This window comes from Canis aureus, chromosome 4 (assembly GCF_053574225.1).
Source record: "Canis aureus isolate CA01 chromosome 4, VMU_Caureus_v.1.0, whole genome shotgun sequence".
In the NCBI taxonomy this organism is placed as follows: domain Eukaryota; kingdom Metazoa; phylum Chordata; class Mammalia; order Carnivora; family Canidae; genus Canis; species Canis aureus.
Window position 1 is genome coordinate 70,203,006 of NC_135614.1, and position 24,302 is coordinate 70,227,307.

A 24,302-nucleotide genomic window follows, 5' to 3' on the forward strand; every position below is an offset into this window, starting at 1 on the left:
TGGTTTCCTTTACCTTGTGGGGCCTTGATGAGATGAAGTATATGAAAACATTTTGAAGATGACAACACTCTATATGTCAAAGATGAGAGAGTCAGAATGTCTCCTGAACACACTGGATGTGGGATATTTTATAAGACTCTGAAAATCTTGTTTTCTTCCTAACTTTACTCCTCCCTCAAATCTCAATATAACCTAGTTTGTCATGACCAAGAAGTTTGCACTTTTACTGTTGTTCTTTTAGATTGAGTTTTGAGTCTCCAAAAGTTCCTCTGACAATACATGGATCTACTCGGTATTGGTAATTACTGAACCTTAGGAGTAGAAACAGGGAGAAGGTTATCTGATTACTCCATTAGTTCTTGCCAAATGGATGGGATACCTTAGAGAATGAAATACAACATGAGTAAATTTGTACTGGAAAGAGAAAATTCAAGTTTGACCTGAAACAGAACCATTTATGCTCTTGGGTAGAACACAGAAGGATAGAGATTAAGATTGCTTCCAAACAGGAAACGTGGAGGCAAGTTGTACAGAGAAATTTTATCTACTTAAACCACATGACTTAAACTAGACATTAAGAACAAAGTTTGTATATAAAAACTAACTTTCTTTCCACATCCCTTTCATCATATCCTCTACGAGACTCAATTTCCTTATTTGTGAAATGAGAATAATAATGCTTGCCTTATAGTTTTGTTGAAGGATTTACTAAAATAATGAAAAACAGTAAGATACAGTGTCCTGAATTTTATCGAGCACATACTCAATAAATACTTTCCTCCCCTTGTACTACCTGTAAAAATTTACTGTTTGAGGGTTTTTTATTAGTGGTACAGAAGGAAGAATTAACCTACAGGGGAGAAAACATTTAAATTCTCCCTTTGGTGGAATTTTTCCTCCTTTCTTTGGCAACCACAAGACCTAGAGAGTTCATGTACATGGTTCCTGTAACAAAGGAAAAAAAAAAAAAAGAAGTAAGGGACCCTCAAAGTTGTGTAGAAATATTCAAAGAAAGAATACAGAATTTTCAGGGCTATGCTGGAAGGAAGGAAGCAGATAAAGGAAAGTGATCCAACTACTGGTGGAAGGCTCAAGGTTATCAAACAAAAGTGATAAAGCAGGATGACCCATTTCAGTGCACTGGGAGAAATTGTAGCCATGGTCCTGAACCAACCTCGGTATTTAAGAATTTTGAAGGAATGAGATAAATGCAAAACAACACAAATATTGTAGAGAAAAAAGTCCTAATTTTCAAAAAGAAGGGAAAGGTGGACCCTGAGAACTACAATTGAATACTCCCAAAAATGTTTAGGATGGATTAGTAAATACATAATTAATAAGCTCTTGGAAAAGAAAGATATGATTGCCAAGAATCCTTCTGAATCTCTCTAAATAGCCTTGATTGATATGATTCTTAGACTCATTAGAAGTATCATAAAGGGTATGTTTTTATTTTGACTGAGCACTTAACCAAAACCCTTGCAGTGATGTAATCAAGAAAGAGCACTATGTGATGGATACGTATAGAAAAATCTCTAGACTTATTGAAGATCAATGCTCAAATAGCTGGTTCCTCAATGTCGGTAAGGACAAAATAATCTAGAGTCCAGCTACAGATTTCCATCCCTGCTTGATCTTTCTTATCTTGTCTGTTCAATCCCTAGAAAAAACTGACTCTCTATCTCTGTCTTCAGGGACAGCCCTGAAACTGTCCCCTTTTCCAATCCAATCTTGATGAAGCAAAATACACATCAAAAACTGCCCAGACCCAGAATATGGGAGCTTGGAATTAAGTGAAAATTCTAGTACTACTCCCCAGATATCGGTTTCTTAGACACAATTCAAGGGGAAAGCATTATTTTACTTACTGTCTTAGTCAGATAGGGCTGCTCTAACAAAGTGCAATAGACAGGGTGGCTTATAGACAGAAGAAATTTTATTTCTCACGATTTTGGAAGCTGGGAAACCTGACATCAGGTGCCAGCATGGTCAGGTTCTGGTGAGGACCCTCTTCCAGGTTGCAGACTGCCAACTCCTTATTGTATCCTCACGGGGCAGAAGTAGGAAGTGAGCACTCTCTGGAGTCTCTTTTATAAGGGTACAAATCCCACCCGTGAGGGCTCCACTCTCATGACCTTATTACATCCCAAAAGCCCCATTTCCTAATACCATCACATTGGGGATTTGGGTTTCAATACATGTATTTGGGAAGACACAAACATTCAGTCCATTAGACTGACACTCCCATCCCTCAAGGTATTCTTCAAAGCCATTTAGACCCTAGATCTTATAAACCAGGAACAAATCTTGGGCACGTGGGAAGTAATCCTCAAATTTCAGTGCTAAACCCATCTCCCTCACCACACCAATTGGCCGATTTGTCGATTTGTGTGATCCTAAGTGTTTGCCCGTTAATTGTTATTCTTCTTGGTTCCTTCTATTAGCTGAGTTTTGGACATTGGGTTAAGGTTGGAAGACACCACTAAGCTCCTGCTGTGATCCTCTCTTGTCCTCACACACACTCCTCTCTCCGACCTATCAACCATTCTCTTTCTCCATATTAACTGTAGGTATGACTTGATCTAAAATTGTCTGCCACCTTTAATCCCAGAATCCAGAACTCTCTTACTTTCCTGAGTAAGTGCAAAGTTACTTTCTTATTTCCTCCAAAAAGATTATTCCTTCATCTCAATAAACATGCTCTCATTCTCTGATGCTCTATCTCCACTGGCTAGCCCAGTGTTACCAACTCCTAAATATTCCTTGGGCTGAGACCATCCAATATACAGCTTCAAAACTATTAATTTTTAAAATTTATTCATTCAACAAATATTTATTGAGCACCTAGTATATTCCTAGCACTATTCTAGGAATTAGAAACAGAGAAATAATAAACAAGTACAATTTTCTGCCTTCATTGAAGATAGGCATATTTTATTCAAATTTTTCTAAAAGCTAAGAGGTATAATCAATAAGTTAGAAAACAAAACAGTCAAAATAAACTAGAATGATAAGCCAAAGCAAATAAAACTAAATTTAGCAGAGTAATAAATTTTTCAATCTACTTTAAAAACTCCTTTACTCAAATATAGTTTAGGGGAGATCTGGTATGTGGGCTGTTTGAGTAAAAAAGATCTGTGTATTAATCTGCCAGTTAATTAGAACATAGAATCCCAATGTGATAAAGCTGCTTTTTAAAAAAAATAAATAAATAAAATAAAAATAAAAACCTAAATCTTAGGCTGAAGTAAGCAAAGTTCAATGTCCACATTACTATGGAATACTGTGATCAGTTATCGGCAATATAGAAGGCTTTTAAACACTAGAAAATATTCAGAGGAAAGTGAGAAAGATGGTAAGAGACCTGGAAGTCAAATTTTTGGAGAAACTATTAAGAGATCATTTAGAGACTTTTTGTAGTAAAGAAAAAAATCCGTGTGGTATAGAATGGTTCTGGAAATCTTTCCAAATATTTGAAGTACTATCTTATGGAAGTGAGAATAGAATTTTCCTACTAAGGACACAACTACAGTCATAGACTTTCCAAAACCAAAGAAATTCATTAATAAGGCTGGGCTTTCTAGCAATTTGAATTGTGTCAAAATGGAATAGTTTGTGTGAAAGTGGAGAGTTTCTTCTCCTGGAAGTCTGGCAGAGGCCAAGCTGCCACCTGCTAAAAACTGGAAGGAGGGTGAGGAGAAGGCAGGGAAGTCTATACTAAAGCACATATTACCTGTAGGACCATCTAACAGCCCCTCCAATTTTAAGTTTCCATCATCCATCCATATCACTCCGCCATTTACTAAAGGAAAGAGGGATATTTCACAGGCATTAGAAAACTATTTAGGGATCCCTAGGTGGCTCAGTGGTTTAGCGCCTGCCTTTGGCCCAGGGAGTGATCCTGGAGTCCCAGGATCCAGTCCCACATCAGGCTCCGTGCATGGAGCCTGCTTCTCCCTCTGCCTATGTCTCTGCCTCTCTCTCTCCCTCTCTCTCTCTCTCTCTGTGTGTGTGTGTGTGTGTGTGTGTCTCATGAATAAATAAATAAAATCTTTTTAAAAAATATTCAGATAAGCCTGATACTCCTTCCTCCTGCCATGGAGAAAGCTATACCTAAAACAGTGCAGACAGCACAAATTGAGACAAAATGGCCCTTGTGAAATTGTTAATTCAGTCTCTAAAATAAAACTGTCAAAGTGTGCATATGGTACTCATTTAATAAATCTTAAAAGTGACACTTCCTGACAGGCAAGGGAAATATTTAAGTGCCAACTTCAGAACCACAAATCTGTCTAAATACTATAACTTGTGAATGAGCTACGTTGCCAATATACAATGCAGATATGATACACACACACACACATGCTTTTTAAAATATTCTTCCTCATTGTCTGTAAGATTGCCTTTCTTTTTTTTTTTAGATTTTATTTATTTATTTATTCATGAGAGACACAGATTGAGAGAGAGAAAGGCAGAGACACAGGCAGAGGGAGAAGCAGGCTCCACGTAAGGAGCCCGATGTGGCACTCAATCCTGGGACTCCAGGATCACACCTTGGGCTGATGGCAGGCGCTAAATCGCTGAGCCACTCAGGCATCCCAATAAGTCTGCCTAAGGCAAGTGGTCATAGCTAAAATTGTATGGTATTGTTTTTAAGCATACTTTCTTTTCTTTTCCTTAATACCATTTTTTCTACTACATCAATGTTTTGTAAATAAGGGTAAATTTAATTGCTCTAATATAGCCTACAGATTAGAGCATACAGTTGTTAAGTCATGGTGGATAGTAGATTTTGCTTCATGTTAACCTTAAAACTATACGCAATATAGTGATTGCATGACCATTCAAATGACCAAAATATATACATCTGGTCTTCCTCCATGGTTCTTAGTTCACAGCTCCCAAAACTCTGGGAATTTCCTAGGTGTTGAGAGCGATAAAAGTGACTTTTGCTCTGTTAATGAGGTGACTTCGAATGGGAGACTGGTTGCCAGCACAGCCAACCATGTGAGTAGAGGCCTAGAACTCTCAGTCCCACCCCAAAAACCTCCAGAGAGGAGAGAGGGGCAGGAGATTGAGTCCAATCACCGGTGGTGAATGGTTTAATCAACCATACCAATGTAATGAAAATTTATAGAAACATAAAAAGCCAAGGCTGGGAGAGACTCTGGGTTGGTGCACACATACAGATGCCAGAGGAAGGTGTGCCTGAAGAGGGCATGGACACTCTGTGCTCTTTCCCCAAGCCTTGCCCCATGCATTTCTCCCATCTCTCCTATGCTCTTCTAAGTCATATCCTTTTATAAGAAACCAGTAATCTAGTATGTAAAATGTTTCTCTGAGTTCTGTCAACCACTCTAGGAAATTTTTTTTAAAGATTTTATTTATTTATTCATGAGAGACATAGAGAGAAAGGGAGGCAGAGACACAGGCAGAGGGAGAAGCAGGCCCCATGCAAGGAGCCTGATGTGGGACTCAATCCCAGGACTCCAGGATCATACCCTGGGCCTAAGGCAGGTGCCAAACCACTGAGCCACCCCAGGATCCCCCCACACTAGGAAATTAATGGAACCTGAGGAGGAGCTTGTGGAAACCTCTGATCTATAGCTGATCCGTAGCTAGTTGGTCAGAAGTACAGGTGATATAATTCCAGGTTGTGACTGACACCTAAAATTGGGGGTAGGGAGCAGGGTCTTGTGGGAATGAACCCTTTACCTGTGAAATCTGATGCCATGTCTGGGTAGACAGTATTAGAATTAGGTTGAATTCTCTGGCTCTGCTAGTGTCCAAGAACTGCGTGCTGGTACAGGAAAGCCCCCTAACTCCCGCCACATACATCAGAACAAAAGACCATATTTAGCATTTATTTCACTCCACCAAAAGCAAATAGCATGAGTGTGAAGATTTTATTGACTGTTCAGTTAGGATACAGAAAGATTTACCATGATTCTTTACACACAAATCAAATGTATAAAATCCCAGTTAAAAACTAAAGATTAAAGGAAACTTAAGAGACATATCAACTAATTGTAATGGATAGACCATAATTAGTTCATACTAAAGCAAATGAACCCCCCAAAATAAAATGATACTATGAGGAAATTAAACTCTGAATATTTGATATCAAAAAATTATTGTTAGAGGAGGGGCAGGATGGCGGAAGAGTAGGGTCTCCAAATCACCTGTCTCCACCAAATTACCTAGAAAACCTTCAAATTATCCTGAAAATCTATGAATTCGGCCTGAGAACTAAAGAGAGAACACCTGGAATGCTACAGTGAGAAGAGTTCGCGCTTCTATCAAGGTAGGAAGACGGGGAAAAAGAAATAAAGACACAAAGGCCTCCAAGGGGGAGGGGCCCGCGAGGAGCCGGGCTGAGGCCGGGGCGAGTGTCCCCAGGACAGGAGAGCCCCGTCCCGGAGACGCAGGAGCTGCACCGACCTTCCCGGGCGGAAAGGGGCTCGCGGGGAGGTGGAGCAGGACCCAGGAGGGCGGGGATGCCCGCGGGTTCCCTGGGACAGTAACAGAGCAACTGCGCGCCCAGGAGAGTGCGCCGAGCTCCCTAAGGGCTGCAGCGCGCACGGCGGGACCCGGAGCAGCTCGGAGGGGCTCGGGCAGAGGAAGAGGCTCCGCAGAGGGGGCTGCACGGTTCCAGGAGCAGCTCGGGGGGGCTCGGGCGGCGGCTCCGCGGAGGGGGCTGCGGGGCGGGAGCGCGAATCCACCAGCGCAGGCTCCGGGGCACAGGGCGCCGGGACACAGCCCAGGATCCGGCCTCCCCCGGGACAGGCAGAGGCCGGGAGGGCCCAGGACAGCGAGGACGCTCCTGCCCCAGCTGAGCAGATCAGCGGCCCCGCCCGGAGCCTCCAGGCCCTGCAGACGGAGAGCTCCGGAGTTCCTGCGGGGGCTGAATCCAGGTTTCCAGAGCTGCCCCGCCACTAGGGCTGTTGCTCCTGGGGCCTCACGGGGTAAACAACCCCCACTGAGCCCTGCACCAGGCAGGGGCACAGCAGCTCCCCCAAGTGCTAACACCTGAAAATCAGCACAGCAGGCCCCTCCCCCAGAAGACCAGCTAGACTGACTGACAACTTCCAGAAGAAGCCAAGGGTCTTAAAGAACACAGAATCAGAAGATACTCCCCCGTGGTTCTGTTTTTGTTTTTGTTTTGCTTTTTGATTTGTTTCCTTCCCCCACCCCCCTTTTTTCTCCTTTCTTTCTTTTTCTTTCTCTTTTTCTTTTTTTTTTTTTCGTTTTTTTTCTTCCTTTTTTTTCTCTTTCTCTTTTCTTTCTTTCTTTCTCTCCTCTCTTTTTCTCCTTTTCCCAATACAACTTGCTTTTGGCCACTCTGCACTGAGCAAAATGACTAGAAGGAAAACCTCACCTCAAAAGAAAGAATCAGAAACAGTCCTCTCTCCCACAGAGTTACAAAATCTGGATTACAATTCAATGTCAGAAAGCCAATTCAGAAGCACTATTATACAGCTACTGGTGGCTCTAGAAAAAAGTATAAAGGACTCAAGAGACTTCATGACTGCAGAATTTAGAGCTAATCAGGCAGAAATTAAAAATCAATTGAATGAGATGCAATCCAAACTAGAAGTCCTAACGACGAGGGTTAACGAGGTGGAAGAACGAGTGAGTGACACAGAAGACAAGTTGATTGCAAAGAGGGAAACTGAGGAAAAAGACAAACAATTAAAAGACCATGAAGATAGATTAAGGGAAATAAACGACAGTCTGAGAAAGAAAAACCTACGTTTAATTGGGGTTCCCGAGGGCGCCGAAAAGGACAGAGGGCCAGAATATGTATTTGAACAAATTCTAGCTGAAAACTTCCCTAATCTGGGAAGGGAAACAGGCATCCAGATCCAGGAAATAGAGAGATCCCCCCCTAAAATCAATAAAAACCGTTCAACACCTCGACATTTAATAGTGAAGCTTGCAAATTCCAAAGATAAAGAGAAGATCCTTAAAGCAGCAAGAGACAAGAAATCCCTGACTTTTATGGGGAGGAGTATTAGGGTAACAGCAGACCTCTCCACAGAGACCTGGCAGGCCAGAAAGGGCTGGCAGGATATATTCAGGGTCCTAAATGAGAAGAACATGCAACCAAGAATACTTTATCCAGCAAGGCTCTCATTCAAAATGGAAGGAGAGATAAAGAGCTTCCAAGACAGGCAGCAACTGAAAGAATATGTGACCTCCAAACCAGCTCTGCAAGAAATTTTAAGGGGGACTCTTAAAATTCCCCTTTAAGAAGAAGTTCAGTGGAACATTCCACAAAAACAAGGACTGAATAGTTATCATGATGACACTAAATTCGTATCTCTCAATAGTAACTCTGAATGTGAACGGGCTTAATGACCCCATCAAAAGGCGCAGGGTTTCAGACTGGATAAAAAAGCAGGACCCATCTATTTGCTGTCTACAAGAGACTCATTTTAGACAGAAGGACACCTACAGCCTGAAAATAAAAGGTTGGAGAACCATTTACCATTCGAATGGTCCTCAAAAGAAAGCAGGGGTAGCCATCCTTATATCAGATAAACTAAAATTTACCCCAAAGACTGTAGTGAGAGATGAAGAAGGACACTATATCATACTTAAAGGATCTATTCAACAAGAGGACTTAACAATCCTCAATATATATGCCCCGAATGTGGGAGTTGCCAAATATATAAATCAATTATTAACCAAAGTGAAGAAATACTTAGATAATAATACACTTATACTTGGTGACTTCAATCTAGCTCTTTCTACCCTCGATAGGTCTTCTAAGCACAACATCTCCAAAGAAACGAGAGCTTTAAATGATACACTGGACCAGATGGATTTCACAGGTATCTACAGAACTTTACATCCAAACTCAACTGAATACACATTCTTCTCAAGTGCACATGGAACTTTCTCCAGAATAGACCACATATTGGGTCACAAATCGTGTCTGAACCGATACCAAAAGATTGGGATCGTCCCCTGCATATTCTCAGACCATAATGCCTTGAAATTAGAACTAAATCACAACAAGAAGTTTGGAAGGACCTCAAACACGTGGAGGTTAAGGACCATCCTGCTAAAAGATGAAAGGGTCAACCAGGAAATTAAGGAAGAATTAAAAAGATTCATGGAAACTAATGAGAATGAAGATACAACCATCCAAAATCTTTGGGATGCAGCAAAAGCAGTCCTAAGGGGGAAATACATCGCAATACAAGCATCCATTCAAAAACTGGAAAGAACTCAATTGCAAAAGCTAACCTTACACATAAAGGAGCTAGAGAAAAAACAGCAAATAGATCCTACACCCAAGAGAAGAAGGGAGTTAATAAAGATTCCAGCAGAACTCAACGAAATCAAGACCAGAAGAACTGTGGAACAGATCAACAGAACCAGGAGTTGGTTCTTTGAAAGAATTAATAAGATAGATAAACCATTAGCCAGCCTTATTAAAAAGAAGAGAGAGAAGACTCAAATTAATAAAATCATGAATGAGAAAGGAGAGATCACTACCAACACCAAGGAAATACAATTTTAAAAACATATTATGAACAGCTATACGCCAATAAATTAGGCAATCTAGAAGAAATGGACGCATTCCTGGAAAGCCACAAACTACCAAAACTGGAACAGGAAGAAATAGAAAACCTGAACAGGCCAATAACCAGGGAGGAAATTGAAGCAGTCATCAAAAACCTCCCAAGACACAAGAGTCCAGGGCCAGATGGCTTCCCTGGGGAATTCTATCAAACGTTTAAAGAAGAAACCATACCTATTCTCCTAAAGCTGTTTGGAAAGATAGAAAGAGATGGAGTACTTCCAAATTCTTTCTATGAGGCCAGCATCACCTTAATTCCAAAACCAGACAAAGACCCCACCAAAAAGGAGAATTACAGACCAATATCCCTGATGAACATGGATGCAAAAATTCTCAACAAGATACTGGCCAATAGGATCCAACAATACATTAAGAAAATTATTCACCATGACCAAGTAGGATTTATCCCTGGGACACAAGGCTGGTTCAACATCCGTAAAACAATCAATGTGATTCATCATATCAGCAAGAGAAAAACCAAGAACCATATGATCCTCTCATTAGACAAAGCATTTGACAAAATACAGCATCCATTCCTGATCAAAACTCTTCAGAGTGTAGGGATAGAGGGAACATTCCTCGACATCTTAAAAGCCATCTATGAAAAGCCCACAGCAAATATCATTCTCAATGGGGAAGCACTGGGAGCCTTTCCCCTAAGATCAGGAACAAGACAGGGATGTCCACTCTCACCACTGCTGTTCAACATAGTACTGGAAGTCCTAGCCTCAGCAATCAGACAACAAAAAGACATTAAAGGCATTCAAATTGGCAAAGAAGAAGTCAAACTCTCCCTCTTCGCCGATGACATGATACTCTACATAGAAAACCCAAAAGTCTCCACCCCAAGATTGCTAGAACTCATACAGCAATTCGGTAGCGTGGCAGGATACAAAATCAATGCCCAGAAGTCAGTGGCATTTCTATACACTAACAATGAGACTGAAGAAAGAGAAATTAGGGAGTCAATCCCATTTACAATTGCACCCAAAAGCATAAGATACCTAGGAATAAAGCTAACCAAAGATGTAAAGGATCTATACCCTCAAAACTATAGAACACTTCTGAAAGAAATTGAGGAAGACACAAAGAGATGGAAAAATATTCCATGCTCATGGATTGGCAGAATTAATATTGTGAAAATGTCAATGTTACCCAGGGCAGTATACACGTTTAATGCAATCCCTATCAAAATACCATGGACTTTCTTCAGAGAGTTAGAACAAATTATTTTAAGATTTGTGTGGAATCAGAAAAAACCCCGAATAGCCAGGGAAATTTTAAAAAAGAAAACCATATCTGGGGGCATCACAATGCCAGATTTCAGGTTGTACTACAAAGCTGTGGTCATCAAGACAGTGTGGTACTGGCACAAAAACAGACACATAGATCAATGGAACAGAATAGAGAATCCAGAAGTGGACCCTGAACTTTATGGGCAACTAATATTCGATAAAGGAGGAAAGACTATCCATTGGAAGAAAGACAGTCTTTTCAATAAATGGTGCTGGGAAAATTGGACATCCACATGCAGAAGAATGAAACTAGACCACTCTCTTGCACCATACACAAAGATAAACTCAAAATGGATGAAAGATCTAAATGTGAGACAAGATTCCATCAAAATCCTAGAGAAGAACACAGGCAACACCCTTTTTGAACTCGGCCACAGTAACTTCTTGCAAGATACATCCACGAAGGCAAAAGAAACAAAAGCAAAAATGAACTATTGGGACTTCATCAAGATAAGAAGCTTTTGCACAGCAAAGGATACAGTCAACAAAACTAAAAGACAACCTACAGAATGGGAGAAGATATTTGCAAATGAAATATCAGATAAAGGGCTAGTTTCCAAGATCTATAAAGAACTTATTAAACTCAACACCAAAGAAACAAACAATCCAATCATGAAATGGGCAAAAGACATGAACAGAAATCTCACAGAGGAAGACATAGACATGGCCAACATGCATATGAGAAAATGCTCTGCATCACTTGCCATCAGGGAAATACAAATCAAAACCACAATGAGATACCACCTCACACCAGTGAGAATGGGGCAAATTAACAAGGCAGGAAACCACAAATGTTGGAGAGGATGCGGAGAAAAGGGAACCCTCTTACACTGTTGGTGGGAATGTGACCTGGTGCAGCCACTCCGGAAAACTGTGTGGAGGTTCCTCAAACAGTTAAAAATAGACCTGCCTTACGACCAAGCAATTGCACTGTTGGGGATTTACCCCAAAGATACAAATGCAATGAAACGCCGGGACACCTGCACCCCGATGTTTATAGCAGCAATGGCCACGATAGCCAAACTGTGGAAGGAGCCTCGGTGTCCATCGAAAGATGAGTGGATAAAGAAGATGTGCTCTATGTATACAAGGGAATATTACTCAGCTATTAGAAATGACAAATACCCACCATTTGCTTCAACGTGGATGGAACTGGAGGGTATTATGCTGAGTGAAGTAAGTCCATCGGAGAAGGACAAACAGTGTATGTTCTCATTCATTTGGGGAATATAAATAATAGTGAAAGGGAATATAAGGGAAGGGAGAAGAAATGTGTGGGAAATATCAGAAAGGGAGACAGAACGTAAAGACTGCTAACTCTGGGAAACGAACTAGGGGTGGTAGAAGGGGAGGAAGGTGGGGGTGGGAGTGAATGGGTGACGGGCACTGGGGGTTATTCTGTATGTTAGTAAATTGTACACCAATAAAAAATAAATTTAAAAATATTATTGTTAATTTTTTAAGTATCGTGCTCACTTTTTCTTTAAAGACTCTTGACTCTAGTTTTTAGAAAAGCATTCTAAAGTATTTGTGAATGAAATCCTATAATGTCTGTGATTTGCTTCTAAACAATCCACAAATGGGGAAACAGAAGAGGATATAGAGGAAAGATGAAGTCTCACTTGATAATTATTGAAACCAGTGATGAAAACATATGTGAGCAGTCATTATACAATCATCTCTACTTTTATAAATTTCTGATATTTTCCATATTCTTAAGATAAAACAAATCTTATTTAGACATTTCTCTTCTCTCTGCAAAGTCCTCCAACTAGCAGCCCTCAGATTTTCCTGTTTAACTACATTTTCTCTAACTTCTGTATTTTCTCAAGCAATTCAACTCTCAAACAGAAAAACAAAAGCCTTGAAGCTAACCATGCCCAGCCCTTTAAGGAACATGTTAAAGATTATTAATTACGCTCAGAGTCTATCCCTTGAGATCTTGGGTTCATGCCAAAACATCTGTTTAATCATCTAATCTAATTGCAATTCTTTTTGTATGTCATCACACTGGAATTTTTTAAACAAAGAAAATGTATTACCATAAATTTTGTCTTCTCAAGCAGCATTAAAATTCATGTGTGTGTGCGTGTACATGTGCCACACGTGTATGCACACATTTATCTCTGCCTGCATGTGCTCAAGAGGCACAAAAGCCTAAATGAGAGTGGGAAAATTAATATTTCAAGAGCTTCTGAAATGAATTATTTTTTAATACTTCATTTATTTGTTCATGAGAGACACAGAGAGCGAGCGAGAGGCAGAGACATGGGCAGAGAGAGAAGCAGGCTCCATGCAGAGAGCCCGATGTGGGACTCGATCCTGGGACTCCAGGATCATTCCCCAGGCTGAAGGCAGACAACCACTGAGCCACCCAGGTGTCCCTGAAATAAATTAAGTAAAATAATAAATAAATAAAAGTGAGTAAGCCAAATAAATTAGGACAATGATATGAGGTATAGTCTCCATTTGAATTTATCTATTACACCCTAAACTAAATTTCATTGTCTTGCCTTTACTTTTATTCACTGTTCATGATTTACATAAAGCCAACTCACAAACACAGAAGGAAAATGTCATCAAACATAAGAAATAACTGGCTCTACCCGGCTCCCTCAGAACTCTAGTCATATTTAGGTTTATGGCAAATTCGTATACCCGTTAATGTTGGGAACATAATAGGATTTTTGTTCTAGAAGACACTCTGGGCTCTCTATCCAAAGGATCCTCATAATCCCTTTCTTCCCTGTCTTCCTCTATTGAGAAACATGGAAGCTAAAATACATGCCTTCCCAGACTCCATTGCAGTGAAGAACAGTCATATGACCGAATTCTTACCAATAAAAATGTGAGTAGGATTCACTGTGAATGTCTTCCTTTCTCAAATTTAAAATTTAAAGTCTTACATGGAGAAAGCTTTGTACTCTTCCACCTACTTCATTCCTGAAATCCGAACATGAGGTCTAGTGGTATAGCAAGGCCATCTTGCAACCGAGAGATCAAAAACACATGCTAAAGATAGTAAAGCATTTAAAAAAAAAAAAAGAACCTAGTTCCACAACAACATTGTTGAATAGCTGCTTATTGTATAGTTAAGCCAATGTTAGAGGGTTTTCTGTGTTTCTGTTTTGTTGGTTTTTTTGTTTGTTTTGCAAGGAAACATATGCCTAACTTACTAGCATTCCTGGGAGAAAGTGTGTACTAGCCACTCATAATAAAGAAACAACATAAATAATGTAAGAATTTTGGTAGATTTCTTTTTAAAATTTTTTTTTATTTATTTGAGAGAGAGAGAGTGAGAGAGAGAGACAGAGATCACAAGCAGGGGGCAGAGGGAGAAGCAGACTACACATTGTGCAGGGAGCCTGATGCAGGACTGGATCCCAGGACCCCAGGATCATGACCTGAGCTGAAGGCAGATGCCCAACTGACTGAGCCACCCAGGTGCCCTGTTGACAGACTTCTGCTTCTGGCAAAGATGAAGTTACAGGAATTGGAGTTACATTTCCACCTAAAATAAGTAAAAGAACAGACCTAAGACACAACAGTTTTCAGGCACTGAATACCAGTTAATGCAGGACATTGGTCTCTAAGAGGGGGATATATGAAGTCAGTTCCAGTGATGGCCCTTACTTCCTGAAGAAAGTTCCTAGATATGGAGCTGGGAGTTCAGGCAGGGCAAAGTGGATAGTCAGGATGGCAGACCACTGGAGGGCTGGGGTGGGGGAGAATATTCACCTCCAGTCTGCAGCTGAGCACTTATGAATAAGGCATTGCATGTAAGGAGAACAGAGGCTGGTGAACAAAGCATGCAAAAGGAACAGAAGTAATGATCCCCAAAGCCTGCCCAGGCCTAGGAATAATCTGTATTTTCAACCAGCCAGGCTGGAAAACTTCATAACTCATGTGACAGCAGATGGTACTCAGAAGAGTATCACCCCAGTAGTAGGGCCAAATTGGCCCTTCGTTAAAATCATCTGGTCCTTGTACTTTACAAGACCTAAAAGAAAACTCAGAAAGGATCAAGCTGTTTGCCAATAACTTAGCTGTGTCACAGAACGAAGCTTAAAAATATTCAACACCCAACAAAAAATAATTCACAATATCTGGCATCCAATGGAAAAAATTTATAGAAATTTACATATTTGTGATTTTAATGGTTTTAGAGTACAGTTCATTTGAACTTTGACATGAATCCTTTTATTCTTTTTTTTTTTAAGATTTCATTCATTTATTTGAAAGAGAAAGAGAGAGTGAGCACAAGTGGGGGTGGGGGGCAAGGGAGAGGGAGAATCAGTCTCCCCACTGAGCAGGGAGCCCAATGTGGAGGTTCCATCCCAGGACTCTTGAGATCATGACCCAAGCCAAAGGCAGATGCTTAACCGACTGAGCCACCCAGGTGCTCTTTTATTCTTTAAATGAAGAGAACAGGAAAATATAACCTAATCAATGAGGGGAATAAAAAGAATCAATCAATAGACTTAGAAATTATGTATTTTAGGTTGTAAACAGCAAAGAACACAATCAGTATATTTGTTTTTATAAAATTAATATACTACCAAAAAGCAGAGAAAATTTACCAAGTATTATTTTATGAACTATAATACAAGAGAAATGCTTAAGAAGTAATTAACATATGGGTAATTAACAATTAGATTGATTATATCATCAGTATGATTATTTTATAAAGAAACCTGGAAAAACACTTTCTCTTAAAATCAGAAAACATGCTTTTTTTTTAAGATTTTAAAATTTATTTAATAGAAAGAGAGAGCATAAGTTAGGGGGCAGGGGGGCAGAGGTAGAGGAAGAAGCAGACTTCCTGCTGAGCAGGGAGCCTGATGCCCTAATGCAGGGCTCAATCCCAGGACCCTGAGATCATGACGGGAGCCAAAGGCAGACGCTTAACTGACTGAGCCACCCAAATACCCCAGAAACTATGCTCTTAATACCATGATAAACATAATACTGCTGGAATAATTTGGTCCAGTTAGTCTATTTTTTGGTTAAGCTGTAAATACAACAACAAGAGCAATGCAAACAAAATAACGGATAACAATAACTTAATGAAAAAGTGCAACACCTTCTTCTTGCATTTCCCCCGAGCAACTGACCATTTTATAGAAGGCAAGACTGGACTAAGGCTTAGAGAAACTAGCTTTATTACTAAACAACTCCAGGATTTATATCTACTTTTCTGCTTCAGTGAGTGCAAAATGCAGACATGGGCTCCAGGTTCATCTTCCTGAACTTCTGTGCTCTTCCCCGTACACTATGGAAGCAGATGAAGAATTACATATATTAACCGTACACTATGGAAGCAGATGAAGAATTACATATATTAACACTAGGACCAGCCATGAAAGTCATGTTTTGTTTTTCAATCCTTGATCCAGATCATGGTCTTACAATTTGCCTCCTTTCCAACAAAAATCCAATTTCATATTTGAGTGCTACTAGTAACCAGAAATTTTATTATTTGAAACTTTACCTAGTATTTTACCATCACTTCTTGACTAAAAGGTTTTCAAAGAGTTTCATTTACTAAGTTTTCCTAACACTCAATGAACATGGAGGACTCTAAAAATCTCTAAGTATAACATGAAAATATTCACATATTTATGACGCATCCAAAGGCCGTCGAAACCCAAACTGTGAATTAGAAATGCATTTTACTCTTATAAAAGTCATCAAAAGATGACAGAGAAGTGTTCCTTTCTTTAAAAAAAAAAAGTAAGAGATTTTTCTTTCTAAATGTAAGATGATCATCCAGAGGTAATAAAGTTGTCTTTTAATTCTTAAAAATATGATACTGATGGCTGTTTCTTCTTTTTACCTTACGCATTTATTAGGCCCAAGTAATATATTATGAAAAGCTGAGAGAATGAATATATCCTACTTTGTAGTACCTAGCAGCCAGTGAAGCTGAATTCCTCAATTAAAAAGATGATGTTCTCAATAACATGACCTGTGCATCTAAGAGGTAATTGACAGTTAAAACCTCAACCTTCCAAAAGCTCTAAGAAAGACTGAATGGGCTCCAGAACACAGAAATCTAATTCCCGGGGTGCCAGGCCACTAGGGAAGGTCTTCAGAGGTAAAGGGCTCTAGTGTTTCTCTCACTACTCGAATTATGAAGCCAAACTGTGTTCTTCTGGCACCTGTTGGTGACAAAGCTAGAAATGCCTAACATGAGAGGTATTTGGGAAATAACTTGCCAGAAAATTACTTGTCTGCAAGGGCTTCAATTATCTATCACTTGAGAATGAAACCACTTTATAAATCCATCTGAAAATTCCCTCTCTAGCTTAAATTCTTGAACTCCTTCCGAATTCCTGAAGTGATGACTTTAAAACCATATTCTTAATTTAAAAATGCAGTGTGCTTAAGAGAATTACTACAAGCAGAAAAGCAGAGAAGGGTAAGAGAAACTAGAGAAAAGGAGAGGAGAGAAGAGAACAAGAAGGAGAAAGAAGGGGAGGGGAGGGAAAGGAGGAAATGAGAAGCTGCTAACAGCACAGGGATATTAGCTCTGTGTAAAATTATCATCTAATATTTCTTGCCTTTTATACACCAGGGTATAAGCAATTAGGCTTATGTCTTAAAACCAGCTGAAAAAAAAGGAGGGCCTAATTTCATTTTAAATACATTTTATTGGGGGATCCCTGGGTGGCTCAGCAGTTTAGCACCTGCTTTCAGCCCATGGTGTGATCCTGGAGACCTGGGATCCAGTCCTACGTCAGGCTCCCTGCATGGAGCCTGCTTTTCCCTCTGCCTGTGTCTCTCTGCCTCTCTCTCTCTCTCTCTCTCTCTCTCTCTGTCTCTCATGAATAAATAAATAAAAAATTTTTAAAAAGAAAAAGTAAATATATTTTATGAAACCTAATACTTCATTTAAAGAATAAAAGGAAGAGCACCTGGGTGGCTCAGTCAGTTAAACATCTGCCCTCGGCTTGGGTCATGATCTCAAGGGTCTTGGGATGGAACCCCCACATTGGGCTCCCTGCTCAGCGGGGAGACTGATTCTACCGCTCCCTTGCCCCCCACCCCCACTTGTGCTCACTCTCTCTTTCTCTCTCAAATAAATGAATAAAATCTTTAAAAAAAAAAAAGAATAAAAGGATTCATGTCAAAGTTCAAATGAACTGTAGTCTAAAACTATTAAAATCACAAATATGTAAATTTCTATAAATTTTGATATTACATAATTTTGATGTTACATAGATTGATATTCTCCCCTAGCTTTACATTTTGCCTTTACTGCCTTATTAATATTTCTGATAACACCTCGTTTAGGAACAAGTAATCCTCTATTGGGTAGCATCACCTGTCAAGTTAGATTGAAGGAGAAGACTTCTTGGTTCTTTAGCAAGCTGAATTCGAACTCCCTTGCAAAGAAACATCTAAAACTTCATTAGTTAGTACATGCCATCCTATTGACTTTGTTGGTGTTTAGCATGCTCCTAGGGCTTCAGAGACATCAAACCCAGACTGTGTTAACCTTGTGTAAAGAGAAAAATAGGAAATAATGAGGAAAATGAAGCAAGATGGCCCAGGAAAATGGAATAAAAATGACAGCAAATTTGTTTTGAAGTTTGACTTTTTAAAATCTATCTGCAATATTGCTTTATGAAAAGAGAGATCGATGGCTAAATTTGCTTTATCTGAAAGAATATATAGCAAAACAATGTGTTTTGGTTGCCCTGATAAATTACAAAGTCAATATAAATCAATCATCTCCTAACCTCCCTAATCTCTATGAAATAAAGGAAACCTTGATATATATAGACATTCAGAAAACTCATTTGCTACCATTCACAAAAAGAGTAAGAAATTGATTATAACAATTATCTAAATAGCAGCTTTCTTATCATTGGTTCTATTGCTCATTGTTCTTTAAGATTCTAAGAGCACGTAATCTGCAATGCCTTTATTTCTCTACAAGACATTAAGAGTTTGAGGCTACCTCAATACCTCCCTGACCCACCAATTCTCAACCTATTCTTCAAGGGTAAGTCACGGTGCTGGAGATGAGCAGCTGCTCTTCTTGCCCAACCACAATGAATACCCTTCAAATAACTGCTAAATTTTCAATTATCTCCTAGTAGGTGATTGGGCAATGAGCTTAGACTGTTAGTCTGTTTCTCAGACTTTAGTGAGCCCAGGAATCACTAGGGGTGCTCATTAAAAATATATGTGTCTGCCCCCTCATTCTAATTCACCAGGCCTGAGGTGGCCCTGGGATTGGACACGTTAAATAAGGATACCAGATGATTCTTGTTACCAGGCACTTACGGACACAATCTGGGAAATAGTGATGCTGACTTGGGAAGCTCAAAATGTTCTTAACCATCAGCCTGGTGAGGTCCTCTATAATAAAAACAATGAAAAATAATTTATCTGTAAAAAGAATGATGGATTCAAAGATTTGGTTGGAAACATTTGATCTACTGAATCTGAAAAAACTTCACCAAAGAAGGGAAGATGACTGGAGAAGACCCTCAGATGAGAATTGTCATGAGGCCCTTCCCTTGGCCCCTTTCACGTCCAGACCTATAGACTCCTAGTACCCCCTTCCCTAACACCTGCCCCATTAACATACAGCCAGTCTGGGCATACATTGAAAACTGTGGTCACATAGATTTAGGGTCAAGAGTATTGGGACCAGATTAGGTCCATACTAGTAAAGCTGAAAGCATTAGAGACAAGAGGTGTGGATAAAAAATGATTTGAAAACCAGAAAAGAGAATGGAATCAAAGAAAAAGCCTGAGCCTAGAGTGAGGCCAAGACCCAGATCAAGTGAATGGCGGAGGGGAAGTAGGGAACAGGAAGGGAGGCAGAGAAGGCTTTGCTTTGCTGCTGTCAGTTGGACTCCATTCAACTGCCCCTGGTGGGCATTCCAGTCCACTGAGCATGCCCAGTTTGTGTGACTGACTTTCACCAAGTAGAACAATCAACAAGATCACCATAAAGGCTTTACCAACACCAGGCCAGTAAAGTGACCACTGAAAACCATTCCCAAATTTGTGATCAATGGACCCAAGTTTAGGGAAAGGAACTCCTTTGGTCTACAAAAATGGTTTGTGTCCCAGTCTCTAATTTCCTCCTTCTCAGATACTCTGGTCTCCACCCAAGGGACAATATTCGGTGAGATGCAGTCATTTTGTTGGTCAGCAGGAGCTCAGAAGCAAGAAAATATCATAGTGGTAGAATGCAGCATCATCCTCCTCAATAACAGCCCATCGCTGGAAGCTTCCAGATCATTGTGCCGATCGAGTGGAGGAGGGACTTTCCTTTAGAGAACCTTATGTGAACCTTATTGAGAAACTTGCCAACTTGCTTGTTCGATTTTTTAGCCTTACTATTTCTGATACTTAGGTGCTGTCTCTTAGAGAGCCTGAAACAGCCAAGATATGACTCAGGCCATGGAGGAATCTGTAGGTGAGCATCATGGGATCCTGAGGAGCTAAGTGTTTTGTGTCTGTGCGATCATATGTGTACATGGGATGGGGGATAGTGTGGGTCATTGTGGAAGGTCTGTACACCTTAAAAGTGTTATGAAAAGGTATGCTAGATTAAGATTATTTGTCTCTACTCTCCTTTTATCCCAAAATAATAAGCACATTGATTGTAAAGGATCAATGATAGACTAGGAGCCTGAGAGATGAGGGTACCTTACCTTCTTCAACAATGTATAGTCTATCCGAGGAGAAAATGCCTACTCAAAGAAAGACATTCTCTCTTTTTTTAAAAAGATTTTATTTATTTATTCAGAGAGACACAGAGAGAGAGAGAGAGAGAGAGGCAGAGACACAGGCAGAAGGAAAAGCAGGCTCCATGCAGGGAACTCAATGTGGGACTTGATCCCAGGTCCCCAGGATCACACCCTGGGCGGAAGGCAGCACTAAACCGCTGAGCCACCAGGGCTGCCCAAGAAAGACACTCTTATTTAATCTTAAATGCTAGAAGAGTCCTTTGGAAATATATTCCCCTAATTTTTAAGCATGATTGCCTGTTTCGCCAAAAAAAAAAACAAAAAACAAAAAAAAACAAGACTGTGCTAAAGAGCGCTGTGGCTTGATTTGGAGACTCACCTCTAAGAGTTTTTCTCTTACCAATTTGCCATGTGGCCTGAATTGCTCAATTCCTTTGACTCAGATTTTTTTTTTTTTTTCTGTTTTCCAATGAGCCTTACTCAAATACAAATATGCCTGGAAAGTGCAAGTCAAACTAACTTAGGTCATTGACAGAAAACAGAAGATTTCATGAGCTTGGAACCACAAGAGTGATCTGCCAAGGCCAGAAGGTTAGACAGAAGAAAACAGAGGTAGGCCAGATGTAGACAGAGTGCGGAAAAGAACATGGCAGAGATACTGAGGGGAAAGTGAAAGAGCTATATCACACCATTGCCTTCTTGTGCTCAAGTAGGATGGAAGGGTTTCAACTCATGGCATCCAAGAGCTATGTCTTGATAGAGAGGATATATAGGGTGACACCTACATGACAGGAGGGATAGACAGGAATGTAATATTGTTTTTTTTTTTAAAGTATTTATTTATTTATTTATTTATTTATTTATTTATTTATTTGAGAGAGAGAGCACAAGCAGTGGGGAGAAGCAGACTACTTCCTGAAGGGGAGCTTGATTCAGGGCTTAATCTCAAGACCTTGAGATCATGAGCTGAGCCTAAGGCAGATGCTTAACCAACGGAGCCAATCAGGTGCTCCAGAATGTAGCATCTTTTACCTTCCCCTTCCTCTTCAATTCAGGTTTTGAAAAAAATACTAAGTATCTGCTATTTGCAAGTATGTCAAATATATGAAATATGAATAAGACACAGTTCCTGCCATCAAAGAGCTAGCAGTCAAGAAGAAGAAGGGGGTAGGGGGCAAAGGAGAGAGAAAGTCAAGACAAAAATCTCCATTCCTGCATAGGAATTAATAGGAGAGTATTGCAGCAAAGACTTAATTCTTTTTCTGTACATTATAGAGACTTTTGGAGATATTAACCTGACTCTAAGCATGCTGAACATGGAAGATAATATTAGCAAGGTAAGGAAAATAGAAAATAATCTCTTTTGCATTTACTTTTTCTAGTCCACTTATTGTAATATTTCATATACTGCCTTTTTTGCCTTGACTTCCTCTTTTCTCTCTGGCTCTATATATGGCATTTAATCTTTCAAAAAGTACAGTTATAATAGAAATCATCATAATGTTTAAACAATGATATTTGGCATTTGAGGAATCAGGGCATCTACTTCCGGAAGCTAGCAAAAAGAATGCCCCTTTCTATAACCTTATACAGGCAGACCTGGAAAGAGGGGGAGGACAGACTTACAACCATGTGGATTAGCATCTCCTCCTGGGTAAGCTGAGAGGCCCTATGAAAATCCCCAAGGATCTCCCCTACTCATCTGTGATGCTACTTCACAATTAGAGATTTCTTTCTCTGGGATGTGAAGGCTTTTCTGGCTCCAACAACCTTTTGGAAAATAATTAATAGCTACCTCCAAGGGGCACTTACCTAGGAAGCAGCACCCGAGATGCCTTTCACACACACTGACTTGTATTATAGTCACCCCTCACACCTTTACCAGGTAGGCATGGCTATTTCCATTTCACAGCGAAGAAGAGTGAGAGCCAGAGCAGATGCATGACCAGAACACAAGCCTGTCTGACTCCAAAACAAGGCATCTAGTCATGATCCATTGCAGCCTCCCTGTGAAGGACAGGGCCTACACCTGTATCTCCTAATCTGGTGGTTCTCAATGCTGACTGTGTTAGAATCCCTTATGCAAAGGGAGTTCTTTCACACCTTAAACATGGGCATGGTAACTTGAAAGCAACATGCTTGAGGCTGTTGAGCCTTTCAGGACACCAGTGTCTCATCTATCAGAGGCCAAGTAGCCACCTGAGAGATTTAGAAGAGCCCTTTCACACAGCACCTGCTCAAGCCCCATGATTCTGAGGCTGCAGCTCTGTCCAAAAGAATTTCTAACTTTCTTTCTATAAGCCATGAATAAAGCTAGGGCTTATAAATCTCCCTTAGGATCCCGTTTCATAGTTTATCAGCCTCTTTGGGAATCACAGTTTGTTTCTTAATACCATAGTCATTCCCTGGTGGTAGGAGCAGTGGTTTGGGTAATGAGCATTTCCAATCCCCTGAGTGCCCTGCAACAGTGATTTTCAAGCCTTTTTGCTAGGTAGCCTGCGTCCACCTTCAATTAGATTTTGTCATAGTAATGTAGTCAGGGTAATCAGGTTAAAGTAGTTTTCAGAAAGAACTTTGCTTTATATGTAAGCTTTTGCTTCCTAAAGTTGCATATTATGTTCAGGAAGCCATTACAATTAAGATGTATAAAATCCATTGTGAAGTAGAAATTTGTTTGATCGTGTTCATCATCTGCACTTTATCAGATTCCTTTAATTTTGCCACTCAAATTCTGTGTATACACTTGTATGTTCACAGGAAGACATTTATGGTCATCTCACTTCCGTTATTCAGAACAGTGATATCTTAGATGACGCAATTGTCCAACGATTGATTTATTATGCTTCTAAGGACATGAGAGACAACAATGTAAGTTTGATTCTTAATGATGAATCAATGCCAGGGTCAGCAGCAGGTCTTTAAGTGGCTCAAATGCACCAATGTGGACATTTATAAGCTTTTTCTACATTGCTGCCTGGACTGCAAATCACTTTCATTAGTTCTTTCACAATAACTTGCATATTATTGACAGTACCTATTATTTATCCATTCACAGATAAGGAAACTGAAGCAAAGCTGAAAAAAAAAAAAGATGTTAGAGATAATATTATCCATTCCACTTTTAGATGAGCATGTTGATGCTTGGAGAGATTTTTTTTTTTTCGAAATAACACAGCTATCTATGGACAGAACAAGTAACTAGAACCCAGCTTTCTTGCTCTCCATGAATTATTATCTCTTCATGTGTCTACTTAGCTACCTATGCTAGGCATTGTACCGAAAATTACTTGTAGAAATAGTTTGAGTCCTAAGGTGTTATTTTCCTGCAGAAAAGATTTTTGCTTGTTTACCTGCCAAGGGTCCTAACAATCTATGATTAGTTTCAGGACTTGCGATTTTGGTCAATGAAGGGGGGCAACTTCTGCGACTCCAAGTTGGACCACGGTCCATGGAGGGCCAAGTGAACCTTTCATTTAGGTTCAGCCTTTTGGAATCTTATGCCAAAAGATAAGAAGGGGGATGATCAGGGTCTCACCATTTGTTGGTCCTAAATTCTATTTTCCCACCATACTGCAAAGTAGCCTCTAATATAGGACTTATCTCTCTGGATTCCCAATCCTTTCCAGATCTCAACGTAGTAATTCATTCCACCCTATACTCTGATTTTTTTAAATGTATTTTCTAATAGTTTATCTCACT

The 24,302-nt window shown here is 39.9% G+C and overlaps 1 protein-coding gene and 1 long non-coding RNA gene across 9 annotated transcripts in view; one reads left to right on the plus strand and one right to left on the minus strand.

Moving 5' to 3' along the window:
- Positions 1–14,154: 14,154 nt before the first annotated feature.
- On the minus strand, positions 14,155–20,177 carry LOC144312943 (uncharacterized). Its single transcript, XR_013378597.1, has 4 exons — positions 19,359–20,177; positions 19,183–19,257; positions 18,215–18,388; positions 14,155–14,398 (listed from the first exon to the last, which is right to left on the minus strand). It is a non-coding gene; the product is annotated as an uncharacterized LOC144312943 (long non-coding RNA).
- Positions 18,816–24,302, plus strand: part of MROH2B (maestro heat like repeat family member 2B) — a 63,156-nt gene continuing 57,669 nt past the window's right edge. Inside the window, exons 1-4 of one of the 8 annotated variants that reach the window (XM_077896114.1) lie at positions 18,816–18,898; positions 20,267–20,329; positions 21,879–21,940; positions 23,361–23,471. In XM_077896114.1, the coding sequence (XP_077752240.1) occupies positions 20,302–20,329; positions 21,879–21,940; positions 23,361–23,471 (201 nt within the window). In that variant the 5' untranslated portion in view covers positions 18,816–18,898; positions 20,267–20,301. Of the gene's footprint in view, positions 18,899–19,787; positions 20,330–21,077; positions 21,216–21,878; positions 21,941–22,196; positions 22,258–23,360; positions 23,472–24,302 lie in introns of those variants that run through there. The other 7 variants (XM_077896113.1, XM_077896116.1, XM_077896117.1 and 4 more) reach the window with 7 other exon arrangements.